The sequence below is a fragment of the Acinonyx jubatus genome, chromosome A1 (assembly GCF_027475565.1).
Source record: "Acinonyx jubatus isolate Ajub_Pintada_27869175 chromosome A1, VMU_Ajub_asm_v1.0, whole genome shotgun sequence".
NCBI lineage: Eukaryota > Metazoa > Chordata > Mammalia > Carnivora > Felidae > Acinonyx > Acinonyx jubatus.
Window position 1 is genome coordinate 139489832 of NC_069380.1, and position 24033 is coordinate 139513864.

The window sequence follows — 24033 nt, forward strand, 5'->3', positions numbered from 1 at the left end:
ATTCTGGCTGCGTCCTGAGGATGGCGAAATGTCAGTGCTGGTGTTGGGCGTGTACTTTCTGGTTTCTAGACTCAAGATTCTGGGCCTCAGAGAGTGCAAATCCTGGTAAAGAATCCCTTTTATAAACAAGATTTATTTTTCCTGGTTGTGTTGCCCATTCTCATATGCACCTTGATATCCAAGCTGGAAATTTTGGAATTGGTTTTGATATCACTGGCTCCCTGGCCCCTCATCCAGTCGGCTCCTCGTCCCAGGGATTCGTTCTCAGTACGGTCTCTGGAATTTCCCTTCTTTTCCATTCTTAGAAATTCCATCATCTCAATGTCTTAGTATTAGTCTGCTTAGGCTACCGTAACAAAACACTGTAGACTGGGTGTTTTAAATAAAATTATTTTCTCACAGGTCTGGAGCAGATGGTGCCTTTCCACTGTGTACTCACATAACCTTCTCTCTCTCTCTCTCTCTCTCTCTCTCTCTGTGTGTGTGTGTGTGTGTGTGTGTGTGTGTGTGTGTGTGTGTAGAGAAGGAGAGAGCACTTGAGTGAGATCCAGCTCTGGTGTCTCTTCTTCTTCTTAAGGACACCAATTCTACTGGATTTGGGTCTCACCCATATAACCTCATTTAACCTTAATTACTTTCTTGAAGGCCCTATCTCCAAATATAGTCACATTGCAGGTCAGGGCTCCACCATACAAATTGGTGGGAGGGACACTATCCAGTTCATACCAGTCCTTATTATCTCATTCCTGGCTTCTTATAGCTCCTTACTAATCCCTATTCCTGATGGCCTTCCCCAGTTCTTCTTGAATATGCAACCAGGTTCACTGAAGTAAAACAGTACTCTTAAGGTACAGTCTTACTGAAAACCTTCAGTGATTCCCAGTGACTAGGATTTTACCAAACTCCTTAATCTGGCGCTTGATTCCCTAGTCATAGCCTACCTTGTCAGCCAAAATAATGCTATTCCCTTCCCCTACACCACCCACCTTTTGAATAGTCTACTGATAGTTCTGCAGGCATTCAGTGTGTGTGCCCTCCCACCTCTAGGTCTTTGCTCACGTTATCCTGTCTGCACTGTCCTCTTTCCCACTTATTCAAATGCTGCCCTTTCTTCCAAGTGCCACACTCCCATCTCCTCACCATCACTTCCACCCACACTGATCTTTCTCTCTGGGCTTGGATTATTTTTTCAAAGCAAGTGTTAGCACACTTCTCCGTGTGTATGTCTGTGTTCCCTGTGGAACTGTCTGAGAGTGAGTACTGAGGATTTTACTTCTGTGTGTCCCTCATAGTGCCTGGCACAGTGGTGGGTACTCAAACGATGTTCTCCCTGCAGATGGGCAGATGGATGGTTGAAAAAGGATGATACTCCTTTGATAAGGTTTTCTGAGAATATTAACTTAAATGCCATCTCCTCTGAGGAGAGGTCCAGAACCCTACCCCAGTGTCTCTCTGTCACATCAACACATTTTAAATCTCTGTACAAGCTTCACCACTATCAGAGACTTCTGTTGTTTGTCCTTCCAACCCTCCATAATATTCTAAACTCCATAGATGTAAGAGACTGTTTCTGTCTTGTTCCCCAAGTACCCAGTTAGTGTCTGATACATGGTAGCCACTCAGTAAATATTTGGTGAATTAATGAATGAATGGATGACTTCGGCCTCACATCACGGAATGAAATCTTTTGGAGCAGATGGTATGCCTAGCAAAGGGCATGCAGGCAGAGGAGGACCTGCTTAGAGATCTGACCATTTTTTGTTACTCAAGAGACATTCAGGAAATTGCACACTAATGTAGAAATAAATGTGCTTTGCTTTATGTATATCTCAAAGCAGATTGAATTAATGAATGAATAATTTGTACCCTGACTTTGAATATGCCAAAACTCAAAGTGCTCTTTGAGTATTTATGAAGCCAGGCAGTGTGCTATTTTTAAAAATTTTTTTAAACATTTATTTATTTTTGAGAGACAGAGAGAGACAGAGCAGGAGCAGGGGAGGGGCAGAGAGGGAGGGAGACACAGAATCTGAAACAGGCTCCAGGCTCTGAGGCATCAGCACAGAGCCCGATGTGGGGCTTGAACTCAAGAACCATGAGATCATGACCTGAGCCTAAGTCGGACTCTTAACCAACTGAGCCACTTAGGCGCCCCCAGGCAGTGTACTATTTTTAAAATGCCAACATTTAATAATATGGCAGACACAAATTTATTTTGTATGACAATAGATTTGTTTTGTAAATCCAAAGTTTCTTTACGGATGGTGGAACCAACAGTGACTTCCACTATGTATAGAAGTTTCAGGGTCTTTGGACTTCTGTCTCTTTCTTCCCCTTCTAATTTTACCATCCCTCAGGAGACACTGTCTAGTGATCTCATCTGCTAACTGTCTTCTGAATCCACCAAGGTTAGTTCTGCCTCTAGGCCTTTGCTCATACTGTTTCCCTCACTGGAAAAGCTGACATGGCCCTTCTTCAACAGGCCTTCCCCAGTTGTCAAAACTACTATAAAGAATTGACCAGACAACTCAATTTTGCTCTCATACCTTAACACTCTTGTATTATGCTCTGTCATTTCTTGTGTGTAAGTCCCATCTACCTGATTGCTTTATAAGCTCCTTTGAAGTAGGGCTATACTGTGTGTTTTATTTGTATATATTTTTTAATGCCTGATACTCTTGTGAAATGTATTTACAAGATTTTTGGAAATGAATGTTGTATCTCTCATAGCCTATTTGAGTCCAGGAGAATTCTGAAGTTGAGTAGCAAAGATATTTTGGACTCTGTGTCTAGCACTGAGCCAGTCCCTCCTGAGGTATTCTTGTAATTGGGAAGGTTGGATCACTTCTGTGTAACATGGATTCAGGGCCCAGTGCACAGTGGATTCCATTTTAATGATATTGACCTTAGGAAGTCAGATGTTGGCTGAATCTCTTGTTACATATTCTCTGTTTGCATATTTTACAACTGGCATAGGAAAACTGTCCTACGAGCCAAACCTTCTCCTAATTTCATTTGGTCCATGGCAAAAGGTCCAAGAAGTGATGCACTTATAGTTAAATGTATAATTCTTAAAGGACCTGTATCTGTATACCCATTTGGCAGGAATATTTCACCATGTAAGTGGCTCCCTATGTCTTTATCTTTCACTTTCTTTTTGCCTGTGTACTGTGTCTGGCTCAGTGTTTCTTTTGTAAATGTGTATGCACTTAATTTCTCTTTGTCTCCATCTATCTCTGATTCCTTCTTTAATTTTTTCCATCTTCCATATTCTGTCTGAAGGAAAAAAAAAAATCAGTGGAAGTTCCTGAAAGAAAATACATTTAGCTAATTTTTTTTTTTTTTGGAGGAGATATTAGGCAACATAATGCTTATTCATTTACATGTTTTTGTGTCAAGTTTTTCAGAAAAAAGAAATCAAGTAAGCTCCTATTTCTCATCTATGTCACTTTACATTCACTTATGAGCCTTGACAGATAGATACACATTTTACATAGCTGTAATCAATCTACATATACTACATATTTTTCACCTAACATTATTTCATCTATGCACAGTTAAATAGTGGTATTCTGACATGTTGGTGTAGTTTTTCGAGCCATTCCATAAGTGTTTGATGTTTGTATTCTCTCCAGTTTTATTATTGCAAATAGTATTACAAACATCTTTGTATAAATCATTTTATTCTGTTGGCTTTTTAAAAATTTTATTTATTTATTTTGAGAGAGAAAGAGCAGTGCAAGTGGGAGGAGGGGCAGAGAGAGAGGGAGAGAGAGAGAATACCAAGCAGGCTCTGCTCTGTGAGCCGAGTCGGGGCTCGCACCCATGAAACCGTGAGATCATGACCTAAGCCGAAACCAAGAGTGGTCGCTCAAACACTCAACTGACTGAGCCACTAAGGCACCTCTCTGTTGGCTTTTTCTGGTGTATATTACCAAAAGGAGGATTATTAGATCAAATTGACTTAAAACTTTTCTTAATGTTTTTTTTGAGAGAGAGAGAGAGAGAGAGAGAGAGCACGCATGAATGGGCGAGGGGCAGACAGAGAGGGAGACACAGAATCCAAAGTAGGCTCCAGTCTCTAAGCTGTGTCAGCACAGCTTGACCCCACAAACCATGAGATCATGACCTGAGCTGAAGTTGGACACTTAACTGACTGAGCCAACCAGGCGCCCCTAGATCAAATGGACTTTAAAAACTAAGAGCATAGAACATAAAACTCTCTCATTAAAAGATTAAAAACAATTTTTTTTGAGTCATAACAGTTAAGAGAAAGGCAAAGGAGGAAGAAATAGGAGAAAAAAATTCATTCAGCAAATATTTTAGCACCTACTATGTGCTAGGCACTGTTCTAGGAATTTGGGAGCCATCAGTGACTAAGAAACCAAAAAGTTCCTGCCCTGGTAGAGCCTATATTCTAGTGGGTGAAGATAGACAATCAGCATAATAATAAAGGAGCTAATTATATAATAAGCTGGAAGGTGCTAAGCGCCATGGAAGAAGAAAACTAGAGCAGGCTGAGGGGAATCAGGAGTGATGGAGAGACAATGGAGGGTTTGTGGGTTGTGATTTTAAACAGCAATTGCTACATAGATGACATCTGAGCAGAGACTTAAGGAGAGTGAGGAAGTTCGCCATGTCAGAGGGAAGAGCTCCTGGCTAATAATGTTAGGTTTCCTGGAGAGGCGGCCAGGAGGCCAGTCCGCCTGAGGCAGAGAGAGTGAGGGCAAGAGGGAAGAGGGCTGAGAAAGGCCAGGTATGGGCCACATCAGGTAGGGTTTGGTAGGCTCCTATAAGGAATGTGACTTTTACTCTAGTTCCCAGGGGAGTCTGTAGAAAGGGTACACTAGACTTGCTTTCTTTGCTGGCAGATGCTGGACCTGTCCTTGACCCCTGGATCTAAGTCCCAGGGATGGGACAAGGGAACTGCTATATTTCTGACAGATTCAGGATGATTCTGATGTGCAGTCAGGTTTGACATCACTCATTCTGTTCAAAGATTCCATTCTTCTAAATTTAAAATAATTTAATAAGAGGAAGTGAAAATTTCATAGCATCCCCAAATGTTGGTGATTTGGAGATTTTGGAGATTACCTAGGAAATTGGGGGCCCAAGGTTAAGTGACTTGCCCCAGGTTATACAGCTATAAGAGGCAGCAGTAGGTTTTGGATTCGCCCTCCTCACTCGGAGTTCAATGAACCTTCCCCTGTACCAGGCTTCTTAATACAGTGTCTCATTTCACTTATCAGGTGGTTAGATTTCCAATAAAGCTCCGCCATTAGGAATGTAGTTTGAATCCAGAAGCTCTGTAAGGTTGATTGGTTGATTAAATGTTTGGTTATCTAAAGATCGATCAGAAAGCTGCTGTCGTTTTAACCTTTTTGGTTAAGAATCATTCACAATGTATTAATCACATTTTCTGCTTCTTTAGAGGAGTTCTGGAAGAGTCATGCCATTTTAGAATGGGAAATGACCTTAATTGTTCATGATCTTACGGTGCCTCTGGGTCATAATTCTGGAATAAGCTCTTATTTGACATCAGTATAAAACATACAGGCCATTCAGCTGACCCTGGACATATCTGAGGTTTAGTTTTTGAAGACATTTCTGATTTAGGTTGCTTTCTTTTGATTTGTTTCTTGGACATTGACTGTAACTACATTTTTTTTTTTCACTTAATTTAATTGTTTTATAATGTTGGTTTCTCTGGCCCTATTATGTAACTTGAGCCTAAATTTTATCTGCAGTGTCTGAGCTTGTAGACTTTGCTTTTGTCCTGGAATGCATTGAAATTGTGGCATGGGAATCGGTCCAGAAATCACGTATCCAAGCAAGAACTCAGACCTCAGAGCTAAGCTAGGGAATGATTTCAGTGAAGCCATTTCTCCTTCACTTGCACACTTCTACACTTCCATGTGTTTCAGTGACCAGATCAGTGCCAATCCTAGGGGGAGGTTACACATTCCCACTGGGAACACTTGGTGGAGATGATAGGGATACCTTTTTTTTCTTTTCCTTTTACAAAGCCAGAGTTGGCAGTGGGAGCTGTGTCTGAGGAGGATACTGGAACTCTTGCTGCTCTGGGAATAGGTGGAAAAATGGATACTTTGCGCATTTCCCTCATTCCATCTTCTGCTCAGAAGAGTAGCATTCAGTGAAGGGCACTGGTCCCAGTACAAAGTATTCAATTCATGTACTAAAGCAGTTCTGTACTATTTGATAGGTACCTTGATGTTATCTACTCTGTCAAGGCTTAATCTTTCTTTAATGTAGAAAGTTCAACCTAAATTTGTTTCTGGGGGACCTTGTCCCTTCGTGATTCAGCCTCGAATGCTCTCCACCAGAAGATTGCTTGTAATTTCTGTTTTATCTTCTTGCCTTGAAAAGCCTCAGCCAGTGACTGGCCCTTTTCTCTTCTCTGGGTGGTTTCAATATAGTAACCACATTCTTAGAGGAAACCCTGACGAAGTGGACACTGTAGCATGAGAATTAGCATGGCTCTAAACTGCAAAAAAGGCCACCCCTCCTTGAAGGATGACTGAAATGGGTACATATAAGAGAATCATAGATGAGCTTTAGGGATGATTAGCTCCTGACTTAACATTACATCAGGTGTTGGTATGGAGAACAGTGCTTTTATAATTTCACTTTGATGATGTTTCCTCAGATTCTTAACAGTCCCTTGGAAGCGGAGCAGGTGGCAGCCATGAGGCTCGGGCCTTTTTCAAATGAATGATTATCTCAATTTCTCAGTCTCGACCATTGAAGTGGTGCTCTTATTGGCATGGATAGGGCCAAGGAAGCATGGACCCAGGGAGCCTGGAAGGGAACTGTGGAGGAAGAAGGCATGATGCCAGGAAAAAGAGAACACTCCAGCTGGGGGAGAGCTGCCGGCCGAAAGCCCTCAGTTCAGCTGTCAGTCTCATAAGGGGATTGGTTCAGGTGAAGAGAGCGGCCTTGCCCAACATTGCTGAGATAGCCTACCAGTCACTTAGTGGGGATGTAAAGGCCCATCCTCCTAGCCTCACCTCAGATGACTCTCAAAGGTCATCCCAACTGCAGAATCCCTCCCCTCCTGCAGGGATGCTTGAGACTTTCATTAAGACCTTATTCTAGCTTAGTTTCTCCTTCTGCTCCATCTCTCCTGCCTCACTCCCTCCTTCCCTTCCAGTTGGTGATTCTAGGAAGGCTTTCTAATAAATCTTTTTGCCTGCTAAACACCATCACAGAGTCTTGGGGAACCCAACCTGCACAGAAATTTTATGAGCAATTTGCCTGTCCATTAGAAACACAGCATAGACTTTTTCTGCAATAACTGGAGAATTCTTCATGTCATAAAAAAAAAAAAGACTAAAAAGTTGGAAAGTTGGAGTACTAACCTGAAAAGCAGAGAAACAAAGATAGAATTAGATTAGTTGTTTTTCCTTTCTATATTTGAATTTGAGATGCGGGTGACACCGTGCTTCTCTATTAAAGTTAGGAGCTGTCACTGGAAGTCTTCAGCCACTTTAAAAGTTGACTAAGAAAGGAAGTGAAGAACCAAACAAATTGTTTCAAATTGGATACTTATTTCTTTGTACTTAGCACCATGACTGTGTGTTCTTGCCTTTGTTCTTGTAAACAACTCTAGATTGACTTCTTTCTTAGACCATCTCATTTCTCCCCTGTGCCTCTGGCAGCCGCCAGGAATCACTGCAAGAACCAATGAATAAATGGCCGTGGTGTCTCGCATCTCTAATCCACATTTCAAATCATGGGGAGGATGAATGGCAGCCTTGCTTTTAAAGGTATTCTTATCCTCCTTGAGTGAGCTTGGCTCATGTGTGCCTCATTCAGGTAAAGAAGGGAAGGCAGTTTTGAATGCCCAGCCCAGAGTGTGGGCAACAGCAGGTGACAGCAGGAGGCTGGATGGGGTAGAAGCCAGGGTGAAAATTAGGTGACACCCAAGCAGGAGGTGAAAACTCTGGAGGAGAAAGCCCAGGACCACGTGGGCGGCTTCTTTATGTTCCTTGCATGGATCTTAGGGGGAATTTGTGTGTGTTTATGGGTTCTTTCCTCTGCAGGGCCTCCCATCCCTTGGCATGAACCTCCAAATGTTGAGGTTAGACATGGAATGGACTTGTTCTGAAGACTCAGACTCCATTCAACTCAGCTCTTAGAGTATGTGGGGGAAGTGATGGGTGGACTACAGAAGCGTTAGGTCTCTCCTTAACTCCCTGAGTATGCCGAGGGGCAAGCTAATCAATTGGGTGGGCTTGGGCTGTTGGGGAGGGGCGTCTTGGTGTTTTGCTCAGGCATGCGGTAAAATGTGTTCCTTCGTGAAAGGCGAGAAGCATATTGCAGTGCTACCCAGGGTACACAGCCCTCAGGGCCGGCACGGAGTGTGTGCCGCGAGGGGCAGCGGGTACAGAAGGGACGAGGCCTCGGACCGCGCAGGAGGAGGGCGGGCGCGGAGGCGTGGAGCCAGCTGCAGCGCGTTGGAGCCCCGTGGGCCGAGCGGGGCGGCGGGCACGTTCGCCCAGCCGGGGAGAGCTCCGGGAGCGTCGGGCGGGGCCGAGGGGCGCAGTGGGGCCGGAGCGGCGGCGGCTGCGGAGCGGGGGCACCCGGAGAGGAAGGAGGGTGGAAGCGAGGGAGGGAGGGGGACGGGCGCGGACCGAAAGTGGGTAAAGAAGGTGCAGGCGGGCGGGCGCCCTGGCCCAGGGGCCGCGGGCGCAGGAGCCCGGCGAGGTCCAGCTGGGCGGCGGCGCCGGAGGAGCAGAGGGAGGAGGGGAAGCCGTAGGCGAGAGGAGCGTGTTTGGGGCGCCGCGGCAGGGAGGGTGGCGGCCGCCGGTGCGCGCGGGGCGCTGTGTGTGCGCGCTCTCCTGCTCGGGGAGGAAGATGGCCCAGAAGGGAAAGTTGGGGTGACGCGCGCAGCCCCCGGAGGCTCGGCGGGGGCCGCCGCGGCGAGTCCGACGGAGGGGCGGCCAGGCAGGTCGGGGGGCGCGCAGTTCGGGTGCCTCCTCCGCCGCCGAGGCGCCCGCCCCCTCACTGCAGGTGGCCGTGGGTGCCCTGGGTCCGGGCGGCCAGGGGCGCGGGCGGGCGCGCGGGGAAGCCCGGCCGAGGGATGGGCTGTGCCCCCAGCATCCACGTCTCGCAGAGCGGCGTGATCTACTGCCGGGACTCTGACGAGTCCAACTCGCCCCGCCAGACCACCAGCGTGTCGCAGGGCCCCGCCGCCCCCCTGCACGGCCTCTTCGTCCAGACCGACGCCGCCGACGTTATTCCCCGGAGCCGCGCGTCTGGACCCCCCGGGGCCGCCCGCGTCCGCAGAGCCCGCACTGAGCTGGGCAGCGGCGGCAGCAGCGGCAGCAGCAGCGCGGGCTCCGCAGCCCCCGCCACGACCACCTGCAGGGGCCGGAGGCGCCACTGCTGCAGCAGCGCGGAGGCCGAGACCCAGACCAGCTACACCAGCGTCAAGGTAAACGGCTCAGGCTGGTGGGGGGCCGCCCGCCCCGTCCGGGCGGGGCTAGCACGAGTAGGGGGCTCCGGCGGAGTTGAGTGGCCGTGACGCGGTTGGTTTGGGAGGTTGTCACGAAGGAGGAGTTTACTTTAAATGTGTGGGAACGATGGGGGCCTGGGAAATGTGAGCAGAAGAGACCCCTGGAGGGGTCCTGGGAGCTGGTTCTGGGGGACCGGGTGGAGAAGAGAGCGCGGTGGGAAGCTGGTGGGTTGGCCGATTTCTCATTGAGGGCCGGAAGGCTGTGGCTGTGTTAACTCAGGAGGTGGGGTGGATATCATTGAGAGCATTGGGTGGCGAGTCTGACTGAATGAAATCTGAGCACGGGGCTGGATTTGTCTGCCCTGCAGGTGAATGGTGCAGCCCCGGTGCAAGGATACGATAGTGCCTCGTATTCAGCGTTTCACCTGGGAAGGCCAGCCAAGCTGCACGGAGTCTTAGCCACAGGGATCGAGTGTGGGGATTTGTGAATGAATAAGGGTGCTTGTGTTTTGTGGAGAGACATAGGAAGGGAATAGAGGAAGGAGACTAGAGTGAGACCTGTTCTTTGTCACTTCTTGGGGATGGCTGCATCCTGGACATAATTGGGTGAACCTGGCTGTGAGTTTGGAGGGTCAGCTGAGCTACAGTGAGGGGAAGTGGCTTCCAGCGCAGTGCAGCTGTCTGAAGACGAAGATTCTGAACATGCATTTCATCTAACAGGAGAGTGGAATTTTGAGGAAGTGGAAAAAATTGTTTAAATGATTAAAGCAGTCACTAGCGATTTCTTTAATGACAGAAGAAAAGCGATTGTTTTAATAGGCCCACCTGTTCTCAAAATACTGTTAAATTCAAGAGGGTTTTAATTGTGTAAATCTGGCCACTGGGCCTTTTATCATTGTAGCAAACAGAATGACAATGACACATCCCGTTGTGCAAAGGAAAAAAAATACATCTCTATGATTGGTCATGTTACTTAGAATCGCAGCTTTTACATGGGCAATTGATTACTAGAAACCGTTGCAAGGATTATTTGAGAAAGACACAATTGTATGTTTGACACTTGAGAAGTTGTTCAACAGTTGGCCTAGTGTGAGTAGGCTCCTAGTCTTGATTGGATAAAGCCAGCCTTCAGTGGAAGGGTGAAGAGTGCCATGTAGGGTTTCAGTCTGGGAGACCAAAAGCTTCTTTTAGTGAACTTACCGTAACAGCATCTGATTTTGAACACGAAGCTTAACCAGATTTATTTATAGTTGTGGTATTTCTCTGGTAATAGTCACATAATATGATAATATGATAATTACTATAATGAAAATGCCATTTATTGAGTACCTACGGTGTACCAGGTATAAGCTTTCTCTTCTAGCTCTTGAATATTAACTGTATGATGACAGAATATCCAAAGACTGGAGACCTGGATTCATGACAGTACAACTTATCAGTTGAATATTTGTTATAGAGGCATGTGCTGAACACTATATTTTTCTTTTGTTAAGCTTCCCTCCCTCCACCCACTGGTTCATGGGGTGGGGGGAGGGCATCAGCAATGTAATGGGATTAAAATGTTATATTTGGTGAAATAATTAAATAGGGATATTATTTAAAAAAATAGCCTTTTGGGGTGCCTGGGTGGCTCAGTCAGTTGGGCTTTCGACTGACTCAGGTCGTGATCTAACGGTTTGTGGGTTCGAGCCCCGCGTTGTACTCTGTACTGACAACTCAGAACCTGGAGCCTATTTTGGATTCTGTGTTTCCTCCTGTCTCTGCCCCTCCCCTGCTTGCGTTCTGTGTGTCTCTGTCGAAAATAAATAAACATTAAAAGAAAAAATTATTTAATAGCTTTTGATTTCTCGTTGAACAGGAAATTCGAAGATATGAAGTAGTTCAGACTGGTGACAACTTATGAACTCCGTGATCATTTTTTGGTTGTGTAAGCGAAAATGTATATTTTTGCCTTTTAGAGTAGCAAGAATCCCAATTTACTACCTGGCAACGTTAGCTATTCCATGTTTGTTTATTGAAAGAATAATGAATGAATTCACTCTCCAAGTTTTAATACTTCCCTCAAGAGGATCCTTAGCAAATGGAGTAAAAACTGGAGGGAAAATGAGTCCCAATTATTAGCAGCTAGTATAAACTTGTAGAAATATCATTGCTGCTTGACTGAAGTGTTAAAGGCTTGACCTGAATAGGAATTTAACTCACATTGCTTTATCAACAGGATTTCCAAATAAGAGCTTAATTAAGTCCAACCCTTTACTAAGAATGCTGGGAATGAAACTGCTGGTTCAGTAATTCAATGCTAAGTTGCATGTGTAGATCTCAGAAACTATATATTTGAAATTAAATTTGAGACCAGAGTTACTATTTTACACAAATCATAAAGAATTATTATCACAGACTTGCTTTAGTATATTTAGTAGTATTCTTTTGGGACTTGTGACTCAATGTAGTATTATCTTTTCCAATATTCACATGTTCCATACTCTTGTGGATGAGTTAATTTTATAAAAACTTAACTTCCATTTTTTTTTTTTAGAATAAGAATTCTCCTGCCTTAACAGTTTGAGATAGTTGCTCGTCATGCCTCCTCTCCCCCTTTTCCTAAATGCTCAGGTGGAAAAATAAAGTCTTTGCCATTTGGTCCTATTTACAGTGGTAGTGGGTTGTCATAGTTTATTTTATTTTTTTTTAATTTCCCCTTTGTACATCAATTCCAAACCATATTCTCATTATCTGCTTGGTCTCTGGTCTATTCCCCAGAGTGCGAAAATGTGTGCTTGATCTCTCTCTCTCCCTTTTCTAGCAATAATTCATCTCATTAAGCTTTTAGAATGATGAAGCATTATGATGTCAAACATGATGTCAACAGGAACCTTCCTGAATACCTAATTTATTAAAAAAATTACAAGCATTAATAATTCATTATGCAGTACAGTGATATCATATGGGTTTCCATTTCTGGTAAGAAGTTAGATTTGTCTCCCAATTGCTGTAAAAATGCAACTTCTGTGTAATTTGTCTCCCCTTGGTTTGCCTTTTTAAAAATAGTACTCCAGCAGGAGACGGCTGCAGAATGCCCGCTCCTCATACTGTACCAGTTGTCTAATTCTTGTTCGGAATTCCTGAGGAGATGGTCGAACCTGTCCCTGAGAAGATCAGGTGGTTCTTGTAAGTCTTCTTTTCTCATACCAGCTGCTGCAGCTGGGAGGCAGGCAGGACGAAGCAGCCAGTTACAACTGTCTGCCTTGACAGTATAGTCAACTTGCAGCTGTCTCTGGGTGGGTTAACTATTGTGGATCAGGCGCAGGACCTTGTTAGTTTCCAAATGATTCTGTGTTGATAGGCAGCATCACCAACTCCCTTTTTTTCCTCTATTCATCATGCTCATTTATTCACTCAGCCAGTGTTGGTGCCGGGGATTCAGTGAATATCTGTGAACTTTGGTAAGCAGAGCCTAACGCGGATTCTTTTAAGAGGGTGTGCCTGAGTCACTAACGACTTCTATGTTATCCATCCCATGGCTTTCTGAATCAGTGAGGGCAAACCCAAATTGATTGTATATAAAAGGAAAAATATTTTTCTGACCTTATGATAATTAATAAAAACTAATAATTTTGGTAGTTATTTGGGGGAGGGATAAACCATTTTGAAAAAGTCATTTTTGTTCTCTAAGTATTCTTTAGTGTATATCAGAATCACCTGGAAGGCTTGTTAAAATGTGGATTGCTTGGCCCCATTCCCAGAGTTTCTGATTTACTAGGCCTTGGGTAAGCACTGACAATTTGGATTTTTTTAAATTTAAATTGTAGTTAACATACAGTGAAATACTGGTTTTATGAGTAGAATCAGTGATTCATCACTTATAACACCCAGTGCTCATCCCAACAGGTGCCTTTCTTAATACCATCACCCGTCTAGGCCATCCCCCCACCCACCTCCCTCCATCAACCCTCAGTTTGTTCTCTATCATTAAGAGTCTCTTGTGGTTTATTTCCCTCTCTTCTCTCCGACCTCCCTTCCCATGTGTTCATCTGATTTGTTTCTTAAATTGCACATATGAGTGAAATCATGGTATTTGTCTTTCTCTGATTGACTTCTTTTGCTTAGCATAATACGTTCTAGCTCCATCCACATCATTGCAAATTGCAAGATTTCATTCTTTTTGATGGTTGAGTAATATTCTGTGTGTGTGTGTGTGTGTGTGTGTGGCTGTGTGTGTCCCCCACATCTTCTTTATCCATTTATTAGTCAGTGGACCTTTGGGCTCTTTACATAGTTTAGCTGTTGTTGATAATGCTGCTGTAAACAGTGGGGTGCATGTACCCCTTTGAATCTGTATTTTTGTTTCCTGTGGTAAATTCCTTTTTTTAAATTTTTAAATTTTTTTTTCAATATATGAAATCGTGGTAAATTCCTAATAGTGCAAATGCTGGATTGTTGGGTAGTTCTTTTTAACTTTTTGAGGAACCTCCGTACTGTTCTCCAGAGTGGCTGCTCCAGTTTGCCTTCCCACTAACAGTGCAAGAAGGTTCCCCTTTCTCTGAATCCTCACCAACACCTGTTGTTTCTTGTGTTATTAATTTTAGCCATGCTGATGGGTGGGAGGTGGTATCTCATTGTGGTTTTGATTTGCATTTCTTTGATGATGAGTGAATGTTGAGCACCTTTTCATGTGTCTGTTGGCTACCTGGATGTCTTCTTTGGAAAAATGTCTATTCATGTGTTTTGGCCATTTCTTAACTGGGTTGTTTGTTTTGAGGGGTGTGAGTTATATTCTTTATAGATTTTGGATACTAACTCTTCATCAAATATGTCATTGCAAATATATTCTCCCATTCTGTAGGCTACCTTATTTTGTTCATTGTTTTCTTCACTGTGCATAAGCTTTTCATCTTGATGAGGTCCTAATATTTTAGGTTTGCTTTTGTTTCCCTTGCATTTGGCGATGTGTCTAGTAAGAAATTGCTGAAGCCAAGGTCAGAGAGGTTGCCCCTTGTTTTCTCCTGTAGGATTTTGATGGTTTCCTGCCTCACATTTAGATCTTTCATCCATTTTGAATTTATTTTTGTGTATGGTGTAAGAAAGTGGTCTAGTTTCATTTTTCTGCATGTCACCATCTATTTTTCCCAACACCTTTTTGTTGAAGAGACTGTCTTTTTTCCATTGGATATTCTTGCCTGCTTTGTAGAAGATGAGTTGACCATATAGTTGTGGGGAGAACTGGGAGATTTAACAGGCTTTGAGGATATGTTGGTGTTGCTGATCTGGGAACCACATTTTGAGAACCAGTGCTTTTAAATGAATTGACTTTTGACATTATGTGGGGCTACCTCTAGCAGAGTGGCTAGTACTGCATGTATTTGGGATATTAGTCATAAACCCTGCCTTCATTGTAGTTTGCTTCTGTATGGGCAGCTTCTCATACCCATTTAGGAAGTCGGACTCAGAGCCTCCAGGGTTGGATGTAAAGTCTCTAAATGGGGAGAGTGTTAGATCATGTAGTCCCACTCTGGTTTCTTGAGGTTTGACTTCTCCTCAGGGTCCACTGGGGTTTGCAAGTCCTTATATCTTGCTTTGCCATCATAGTCACTTGCGTGTCTCTGCCCTGCTTGGGCCATGTCCTGCATGATGGGAAATTGCAAGGCAAGGGGGAGTTTAAGATGTGTTGACATGGCATGATCCAGGCTCAAATTCTGTTCTCAGCTTTTGGAGTCCTTGCTAGTCCTTTTCACCAGTTTTTCCTTATTAAATGGAGCATAAAGTTTAGTAAGCCCAAATGAGTCTTGCAAATTGATTTAGTAAAACTCAAATTTCTTTTCTGCCATAGTTCATCTCATCACAGTTTAGTCCCCCTTCCTTTCTTCCAATGTGTTAATTATAGTCAGTGAGCAAACTTGCCTAATTTTCACTGCCTTCCTCTGTAGTTATACTAAATTTTAAGAAATATCAGGTGATTCTCCTTTTGACTTTGTTAAGTAAGTCTTCTAACCAGGAAGTGTAATGTAGTGTAAGATGCTGACTTTCAGAGGTGATACTTGTCTACAGAAACCACACCCTGTTGACCACCAGTCAGGACTTGGGCTAAAGCAGGATGGGACATGCTGGTGAGGGCAGAACAGACCCTATGGTACCAGGTTGGTGAGGGGTGATGTTGAGCATCCTTTCATGTGTCTATTAGCCATCTGGATGTCTTCTTTGGAAGAGTGTCTGTTCGTGTCTTTTGCCCATTTCTTAACTGGGTTGTTAAGAATTAGAATCGGAAGAAGGGAGTGAGCCCTATAGAACCAGGTGGGAAGACAGAGTCCAGAGTGTGGAGGAGCAGGTGAGCCTTTCAGGGCTAGATGGACAAGTCAAATCTGGAATTTAGGAGCTCAGTAAAGGCGACGGCTGTGAAGTTAGGTTGAGACTTCGGATTGGGGAACAGAAGGTGTTTACTTTCGGTTCTGTTTGAGGTCGCCTGCTAAGTGTAAAGAGCTTAGGACCAACAGGAGATGCCAGTGACCAGTCAGAGGACTATGATTAAACCCTGTACCTAGGTGAGGCAAGACTAGCCACCCAAGCCATTTGGGCAGGAAACAGATTGCATATACACAAGGATTTAATTGAAACTAATGCAATGAAGAGACTATATCAGATGTGTTTGCAGGATGAAAGGAAATCGACAAATGATGTGGAAGCCCTTTAAGGCTAGAAGAAGAGGGTACTGTTAACACCTGGAAGAGGTAACAGGAGGGAATGATTATGGGAACTTGAGAACTCAAACCTACTGGACAGGGAAGCCCCCAGAAGGTGTGGTCTTAAGGAGGAATGCAGTGAGTAGAGGCCTGGGCCTGGCATGGGGAGTCAAAGGAGTACATACCTTCATGCTGTTGTTCTCCAGCCAGTGACATTTTTGTCCAAACACACCTGGAAAACAGAGGGCAAGGGAGCCTGCTGATGTTTCCAGAGCAGGATAGAGAATATCCTGGTCATACCGAGAAGGCCGTCTGTAACAAATGTTAGAAGATACTCGACATCATTAGAGGTGCCCTAGTAAGCTCAAATTAAGGTGGGCAATTTTGACAATTTTCTGAAAGAATAGCATTTTTATTTTGTTTTATTTATTTTTTTTAAAGATCAGGAGATACTTTCTTTTCCTTATTCTCATTTTCTTTTATTTTTTTAAGTGTACTTATTTATTTTTGAGAGAGGGGTGGGGGCGGGGGGGGGGGTTAGGCAGAGAGGGGGAGACACAGAATCCCAAGCAGGCTCTGTACCTACAGCACAGAGCCCAAAACAGGGCTTGAACCCACGAACCGTTAGATCATGACCTGAGCAGAAATCAAGAGTTGGACCCTTAACTGACTGAGCCACCCAGGCACCCCTCTTTTTTATTTTTATTCATTTATCTTTTAGAGAGCGCGTACACACATGGGTAAGATAGGCAGGGTAAAGGGCGGCGGGGGGTGGGGGGGAGAAAGGAAGGGAGGGAGGGAAGGAGGGAATGTTAAGCAGGCTCCATGCTGAGCCCCACTGCGGGGCTTGATCCCATGACCTTGGGATCCTGACCTGAGCCAAAATCAAAAGTTGGACCCTCAACTGACTGAGCCACCCAGGCTCCCCAATAGTGGCATTTTTAAATGGTCAGTTAATTTATTGTTTGTTTTCTTTGTAATGACTAATATTAAAATATGTCCATTTACCTTGTTTGGAGACCTCTAAGTTATTGCTGAAAACATGTCCTCTTCCTTGTTCATTCTCTGCCCTGGCTCTCCTTGGACACTTTCTTAGCTTTGGCTACTATAACAAAATACCATCAACAGGATAGCTTAAATAATGGACATTTCACACTGTTCTGGAGGCTGGAAAGTTAAGATCAAGGTGCTGGCAGATTCTGTGCCTTGTGAGAGTTTTCTTCCTGGCTTTCAGATGGCCACCATCTTGTTGTGTCCTCACATGCCAGAGAGTAAGCAAGCTGTGGTGTTTCTTCTTCTTCTCACAGGACACTAATCCCATCATGAGAACCCCACCCTCATGACCTCCTTTACATCTCATTACCTCCCAAAGGTCCCACTTCTAAATACCATCAGGATTAGGGCTGCAACATAGGGATTTTGGAGGATACAAATGTTTGGTCTCTAATAGAAATGTCTCTGCTCTCCCCTTGGCTCACTGTCCCCTCTCCCATTGATCTCAAAGCCCAGGAAGAGGCTGTGGAGGGAGAAAGTACTCTAAGGTTGAAGTACCCTAAATGGGAACCCAGTTTAGCAAGTTTATTACATTTTTGGTCAGGTTGTACTTTCCTGCTCCCTGCCTCAGAAAGTTGATAAACAAGTTTTACCGTGTGTTTACAAGCTGATATTTTCAATAAAGAATACATGTATTGAAAACAAATTTGGAAATGTTCAAATGTGCTTAGGAGTTCATTTTTAGAAATAAATATTACCTGTAATACAGTGGAAATCTGGGTAGTTATGTTTTGATAAAAAACATCTGATGGAAAATACCACTTTTTAACAAGTTGGAGTATTGAGAATTGGGTCTTGATAGCTTCCTTTCCATTTTCTCTCTTCTCCCACTCGTGGATAAAAGCTAGCTTTTATTTAGGATTATGTTGCTTTACTATTTACCATTCTCTTCTTTGATCTCCTTTCTGCCCCCTTAGGGACAGTTCACAGAAAAGTAGTTGAGAGCCTTGTGATTGCTGTGATAAAAATCAAGAGACTGTTTTACTTTTGGATAATCCATCAATGAAAGAATACTTCATGGTTGTCTCTTATTTCCAAGAGAATTCAAATTTTCATGTATGGTTTGTACATTTTGCAACAAGGTATGTAGAATGCATATAATAATATTAGGCGTTGTTAAAGTCCTTACTGTTTACAGACCACCACTTCGTAATCATTGTTTCACCTAATCTACTTAAAAAACACTATGAGCTAAAAATTGTCTCCACCATTTTACAAAAGAGGAAAGCGATACTGTGCAGGGGGATAAATTGCTCAAGGTGAGAACTGAAATTTGAGTGAAGATTGTTTGAATCCAACTCAGAACCACCTACTGCACTTTACTGTCTCCCATACCAGCATGAAGGCTCGCGTAAGCATGGCTGCTCCTAGAACTGTCTATGGAGTTACTTAGAGCTGAGTGGTGATAAACAGGTTGGGTGGGGGTGGTAGTCGGGGGGCCTTGTGGGTGAGGTTTTTCACATTCACTGTCATCCCTTCTATTAGCTTGAACTGGTAGTTGTTTTGAGATGAGTGCAGAGTGTAAAATGTGTACAAAATTGGAGAAGCTTTGGCAGACCATGTTGCCATTGTTTTTAACTGAACATAGTACTTGGCACTTTGTAAGTGTCGTACAAATATTAGCTCCCAATAATCTTGCCGTTGCTATGATTTCTGTTTTGTAATTAAAACCAGATTTTGGTTATTTAGATTTTGACATTTTTGAGACACATATTTGTATTTTATTCCACTTACAAGTAGATTGATTTGGCCAATGTAGGTGACTAACTAGATTTAAATATAGATGTGTTATCCTGAAGCTTTGGAAACTGCTGCTGCAGACATGGGTTTGATCTGTATCTGTTGAATTTCCAAAGGAGATGGCATGGTAGAATGTTGCCAATCCAAGGTGGAAGCTGGGGTTTGGCTCCCATGGCATCCAGAAGCTGCACAAAGCTTCTGCCTTCAAAGATCGAGGCCTTGGGGTTATCTCGAGGTGGTTCTGTGTGGAATTCTTTGGCGTAAACCTATAACCTAAAGCTTTAGTCTACAAACTGGGCTTAAAGCCATTTTGCATACGCTCTGTTGCTTTTTATATTGCTGCATTTCAGGTGCTGTCATTTGTGGTCTACTGTTGAAAAAAACCCAATATGTTATAAGTGCAAGACCGAGAGGAAGGTGTAATGATTAGCTACTGGGACCGGCTTGACTGTGTGAGTCAGAAAACTGAAAGAAGACCCCGAATGTTGGGAACTTGTACAGGAAGACACATGGGAGATTTTTTAGGAACCTATCATGCAGGGTAACATGGATAAAAAGAAAAGTGCTGTTTTCTGACATCAGATCCACAAATAACATTAAAGTTGTAGACCTGGAAGGTGATGAGTTCAGAGTCGGTGGGGCTTTTGTCCATGTCCGAGTTCCTGCTGAGGGAGCTTCAAGCAAGAGCAAAGGCCACATGGAAAGGAAAGTACCAGTTTATGGAGGCTGGTAATGACCCAATAGCCCAAACCACACTTAGGAGTGGTTTTGGGGCCATATGAGACTCATCTTCATTTTTAGCTTACAAAATCGATTGACAGTCTTGGCCTAGAAACTGGCTGTGATGAAAGCAAAAGCTGCCCCATCTGTTGATGCCTCAGAAGCCTTAATAGTGTTTTGATCTGAGCCGTAGCTGGAACTGAAAGTTTTTCTTTGCCCCCACGATCTGATAACAAACTCTGGATATAATATCTCCTTCCCAGAGTTCCCTTGAGAGTGATTCCCAAAACAGTGGTAGCCACGTAAAGGTAGAACAGAGCAAAGAATCAGCTTTGTCAGTGGTGGGGCAAGCATTGGAGTCCACCGTGTGAATGCTCTGGGAGGCGGTGCTGGGGCAGGAGGCTGAGGCTGAGGCTGATGGCTTTGCATGAAGCTTTGTGCCCTGTTCCTCCCAAATGTACGAGCTGTTCTGGGACCCTATATACATTGGATCCCCACAGGCCCCTCTGTCTCTGTGGTCGGCTTCTTTGTCCATTTATTGAGTCACGAGTGTTGCCCTGGGTGAGCTTTGCAAAGCCCAGCACCCCTTTCTGCAGTGATATGGCTCCTTAGGACCATGAGACTACAGTGAGACTTCAGGGCTGGCTGAGTGGTCAGGGAGCCTTCATCCCTTTCGGAGGAGCTGGTGAAAGGAAGGGAGTGTGGTGCATTATCCTGACCTCCCTAAGGACATTGGCAGGGTGGAGTGTTGCAGGCACATTCACCCCTCATCTTTGTGGAAATTTTCAAGAAGGGGGAAGAAGGTGGAACAAACGGCTAGAACCACTTCCTTGTGTCAAAGGTGAGAACTTTGAATAAAAAAAAAAAAAAAAATCAGGTCAGGTCATGGTCTCAACAGTCATGGGATCAAACCCAGAATCAGGATCTGTGTTGGGCATGGAGCCTGCTTGTGATTCTCTCTCTCCGCCCCCCCCCCCTCTGCCCACCCCCCACTCATGTGCCCGTGCTCTCTCTCTCTCTCTCTCTCTTAAAATAAATAAACTTAAAAACAAATCTGGAAATACTTTGGCTTAACATAAAAGACAACCCTCACATTTATATGCAGATTATATGACAAAAATACTTTGTAAGCCATCTAGTTGGTATTGAGAAAGGATTTTCATATAGAAGCAATGTTATATGTGGCATTTAGGTTTCTGGGTTAACCCAAAAAAGTATGTAGACCATTATGTAGCTGGAGTATATTTACAGTGTTGTGATAGAAACGTAAAATTGAATTAGAACTAGTGTTTCTTTTGTACATGTGTCTTTTGGGAGAAGCGGGTTTAATTAGAGGGTGAGGAAGCAGACGAGGGAGAGCCTGTGCCATTCCCTCAGGGAGTGGTTATCCTGCCTGATGGTTGGTGTTCTGAGGAGGTGAGGGAGAGAGCTGGGGTGCAGGGCCCATGAGGGACTCAGAGCGATGCTGTGACACTGTCCTATTTTCATTCTGCTAGTTCACCTCCAAAGGCACTAAAGGGGTGTCTCTTGTTTCTTTTAGGTGCTCGTTTTTTTTTTTTTTTTTTTGTTATCTACAAATATTTCTGCATATATCTTTTAATTCTTAAATTCTTAACAAAATTCTTAAAAGAATTCTTGAAAAAACCCAACAACCCACAAAGCCATTATACGCCAGAAATTGAATGACTGCTGTTTTAGTTTGAGCTGCTGTAACAAAAATGCCATAGACTGGGTGGTTATGGACAACAGAACTTTACTTCTCAGAGTTCTGGAGGTTGTGAAGTCCAAGATCAGGGCACCAGCAGGTTCCGTTTCTGGTGAGGAATGGCTTCCTGGTTCATAAATAGACATTTTCTTATTGTGACCTCACATGGCAGAGTGGAGAAGGAACTCTCTGGGATCTTTTTTGTAAAGGCACTAATCGCAATCATGAAGCAATCATGAGGGCTTCACCCTCAACACTTAGGCAACTCCCCAAAATTTTGCTTCCTTATACCATCACACTGGGTTTGGATTTCATCATAAAATTTGACAGGGACATTAACATTCAGTCTATAGCAACTACTTAATATCAGTAAATTTTTCTACTTGCTTTACTTGTTTTTACAGTTTGTTAGTATCCTAATAAAATTCACCCATTACAAATGATTGATATGTCCCTCAAGTGTCTTAATCTATAGGTTTCCTATCCTTCTATCTTTATATTTGTAATTAATTTGTTGAGGACCCTTGGTTGTATGTCCTGTGGATTTTCCCCCATTTACATTTTACTTTTTGCATGCTTGGAGCGCATCCAATGTGTTTTTGTGCCTTCTGTGTTTGCTAGAAACCTGTAGTTATTAGATTTAGAGGTTTGATCACATTATGCTCAATTTTGGGGGGTAGGAGTGGGGCATGAATACTTCTTCAGTGATATTTACTGTGTTTGCACAGCAGGAGACACATGATCTTTTTGTTGTCATGCTAACCAGTAGTAATGATCATTGCTTACATCCATTCATTAGGGGATGTAAACTGGTGATATTCTTGTTCTATCATTTCTTATTAGCTGCAGTGTCGCTAAGAAGAAAAACTTCTCACCAACTAGTTGGTTTCCCTGGGATACAGTTTTTATAGGGAAGGCAGGTTAAATGCGTCAGTCTTGCCTCTTATTTCCAGTTTTCAAAATAATGAGTTGATTCTCTAGCATTCTCCTAAGGTGACAAGGATTTTTTTTTTTGCTCGTTTCTTTGTTTGCTTTCTTGGAATCATTATGAATCACTATGGATCACACATTTATTTGATGTGTGTTCACTCGTTACAGTGATTATATTTGGGGTGTCCAAATTGCCCATTTTTGACTGGAGGGAGCGAATTCAAATTGATAGAGCACTTTTCCTGAAGAAATAGTTTTGGCTAAATTGATTAAGTTATGTCCTTATTTTGAAAACATTCTGTGTAGATGAGGACTTGCTGAGCATCTGGAGGTAGAGACAGGTCTCAGTGCCTGCCTTGCGGTTCCTTGTCCTACAAGCCTCTTAATGTCATGGAACTTGGGAGAGGAGCCATTGTAGCAGCTCCTTTCGTGTAAGTTTTGTGGCTATGAAGAGACAACCTGGTGCTAGGGAAAGATACTCACTGGCTCAGGCTTGAGTTCTAGCTCTGCTCTACACACAAGGTTTGCGACCTTGGAGAAGCTGTGTAAGTCCTCTTCACAAGGTGGGAATAATGCACTGTCACAAAGATTGGTGCAGGGGCACCTTGGTGGCTCAGTTGGTTAAGCGTCTGACTTTTGGTCTGCTCAGGTCATGATCTCACAGTTGGGGTCTGCGTTGACAGCACAGAGTCTGCTTGGGATTCTCTTTCTGCCCCTCTCCTGCTCGCGGTCTCTTTCTCTTTCAAAATAAACATTAAATTTTTTTTTAAAAAACGTTTGGTGCAAGTATAACAGATGTACAATCCTTGTAAACCTTCTAAGTTCTCGTGAATGTGTGTACGTGTGTGTGTAATTGTCTCTGAAATCTGTAATGTATTTTACACTTACAGTGCATCTCAATATAGACTAGCGCATTTCAAGTGGTTAATAGGCACAGAATAGCTACTGTGTGGAGGAATATAGAATTATAATGGCAGAAGGGAGGAAGAAAGTAAAACTTCACATAAGAGTTCTAAATTGAACAACTACGATTTGACATTGTAACTTGACAAGGAGTATTGCACCGTAGTTGGTTATTTGTCTCTTGGTTCTCTGTTGGTTATTTGTCTCTTGGTTCTTTGCTCCATACCTGCTTTTCCATATCCTCCTTTGTATTATGTGGGGCTAGAAATCTACAAACTGCTTCTTTGAAATGCTCTTGCCAGCTGGTCTCCTCTTAGATTCTGCAAGTAGGAGGTACTGGTAGGAAAATGAGAGTGAGAGAAAGGAAGATATGTCAGCAGGGGCTCCTGCAAAGTAGCAGTGGTCCAGCTTCAACAATGATGGTGCCAGCGTCTCTGATGACTAGGAGGGTGGGACTGTGGGTGCCAGCTCAGGGTTTCTTTCCTCTGGATGTTACCCTTTGATCGTCTGTCTCTCCAGCTCATTTCCATCTTCTTTTTAGCTCTTTCACACCTTCCAACACTTTGTAAACAGTTCTCTACATTGGTTTTTCTCTGCTTAATATGTGTACAGTAGTTTCTGTTTTTCCCACTGGACACTGGGCATCTGAGGGCAGACGGAACGAGGTTATAATCTCGTGTGCACCACTTTGTTCTGTGACTTCTTTTGTTTTCAATTTCTTCCCTTGTCTACGGACGATAATAAAAGTAACTGCCTCCTAGAATTGTTGATATAATTTACCTGTGTGTGTGTGTGTGTGTATACCCACACATATAGAAACATTACTGTTT

General features: G+C 43.5%; 1 protein-coding gene across 6 annotated transcripts in view; it reads left to right on the plus strand.

Moving 5' to 3' along the window:
• The window catches only part of PDE8B (phosphodiesterase 8B), a 265652-nt gene that overhangs the window by 19961 nt on the left and 221658 nt on the right, over positions 1 to 24033 (plus strand). For 3 of the 6 annotated variants that reach the window (XM_027039544.2, XM_053224211.1, XM_027039547.2), the window contains exon 1: positions 8952 to 9457. The exons of 2 other annotated variants lie outside the window; for them this stretch is intronic. In XM_027039544.2, coding sequence (XP_026895345.1) covers positions 9104 to 9457 — 354 coding nt within the window. In that variant the 5' untranslated portion in view covers positions 8952 to 9103. Of the gene's footprint in view, positions 1 to 8951; positions 9458 to 24033 lie in introns of those variants that run through there. One more of the 6 variants, XM_053224203.1, reaches the window with a different exon arrangement.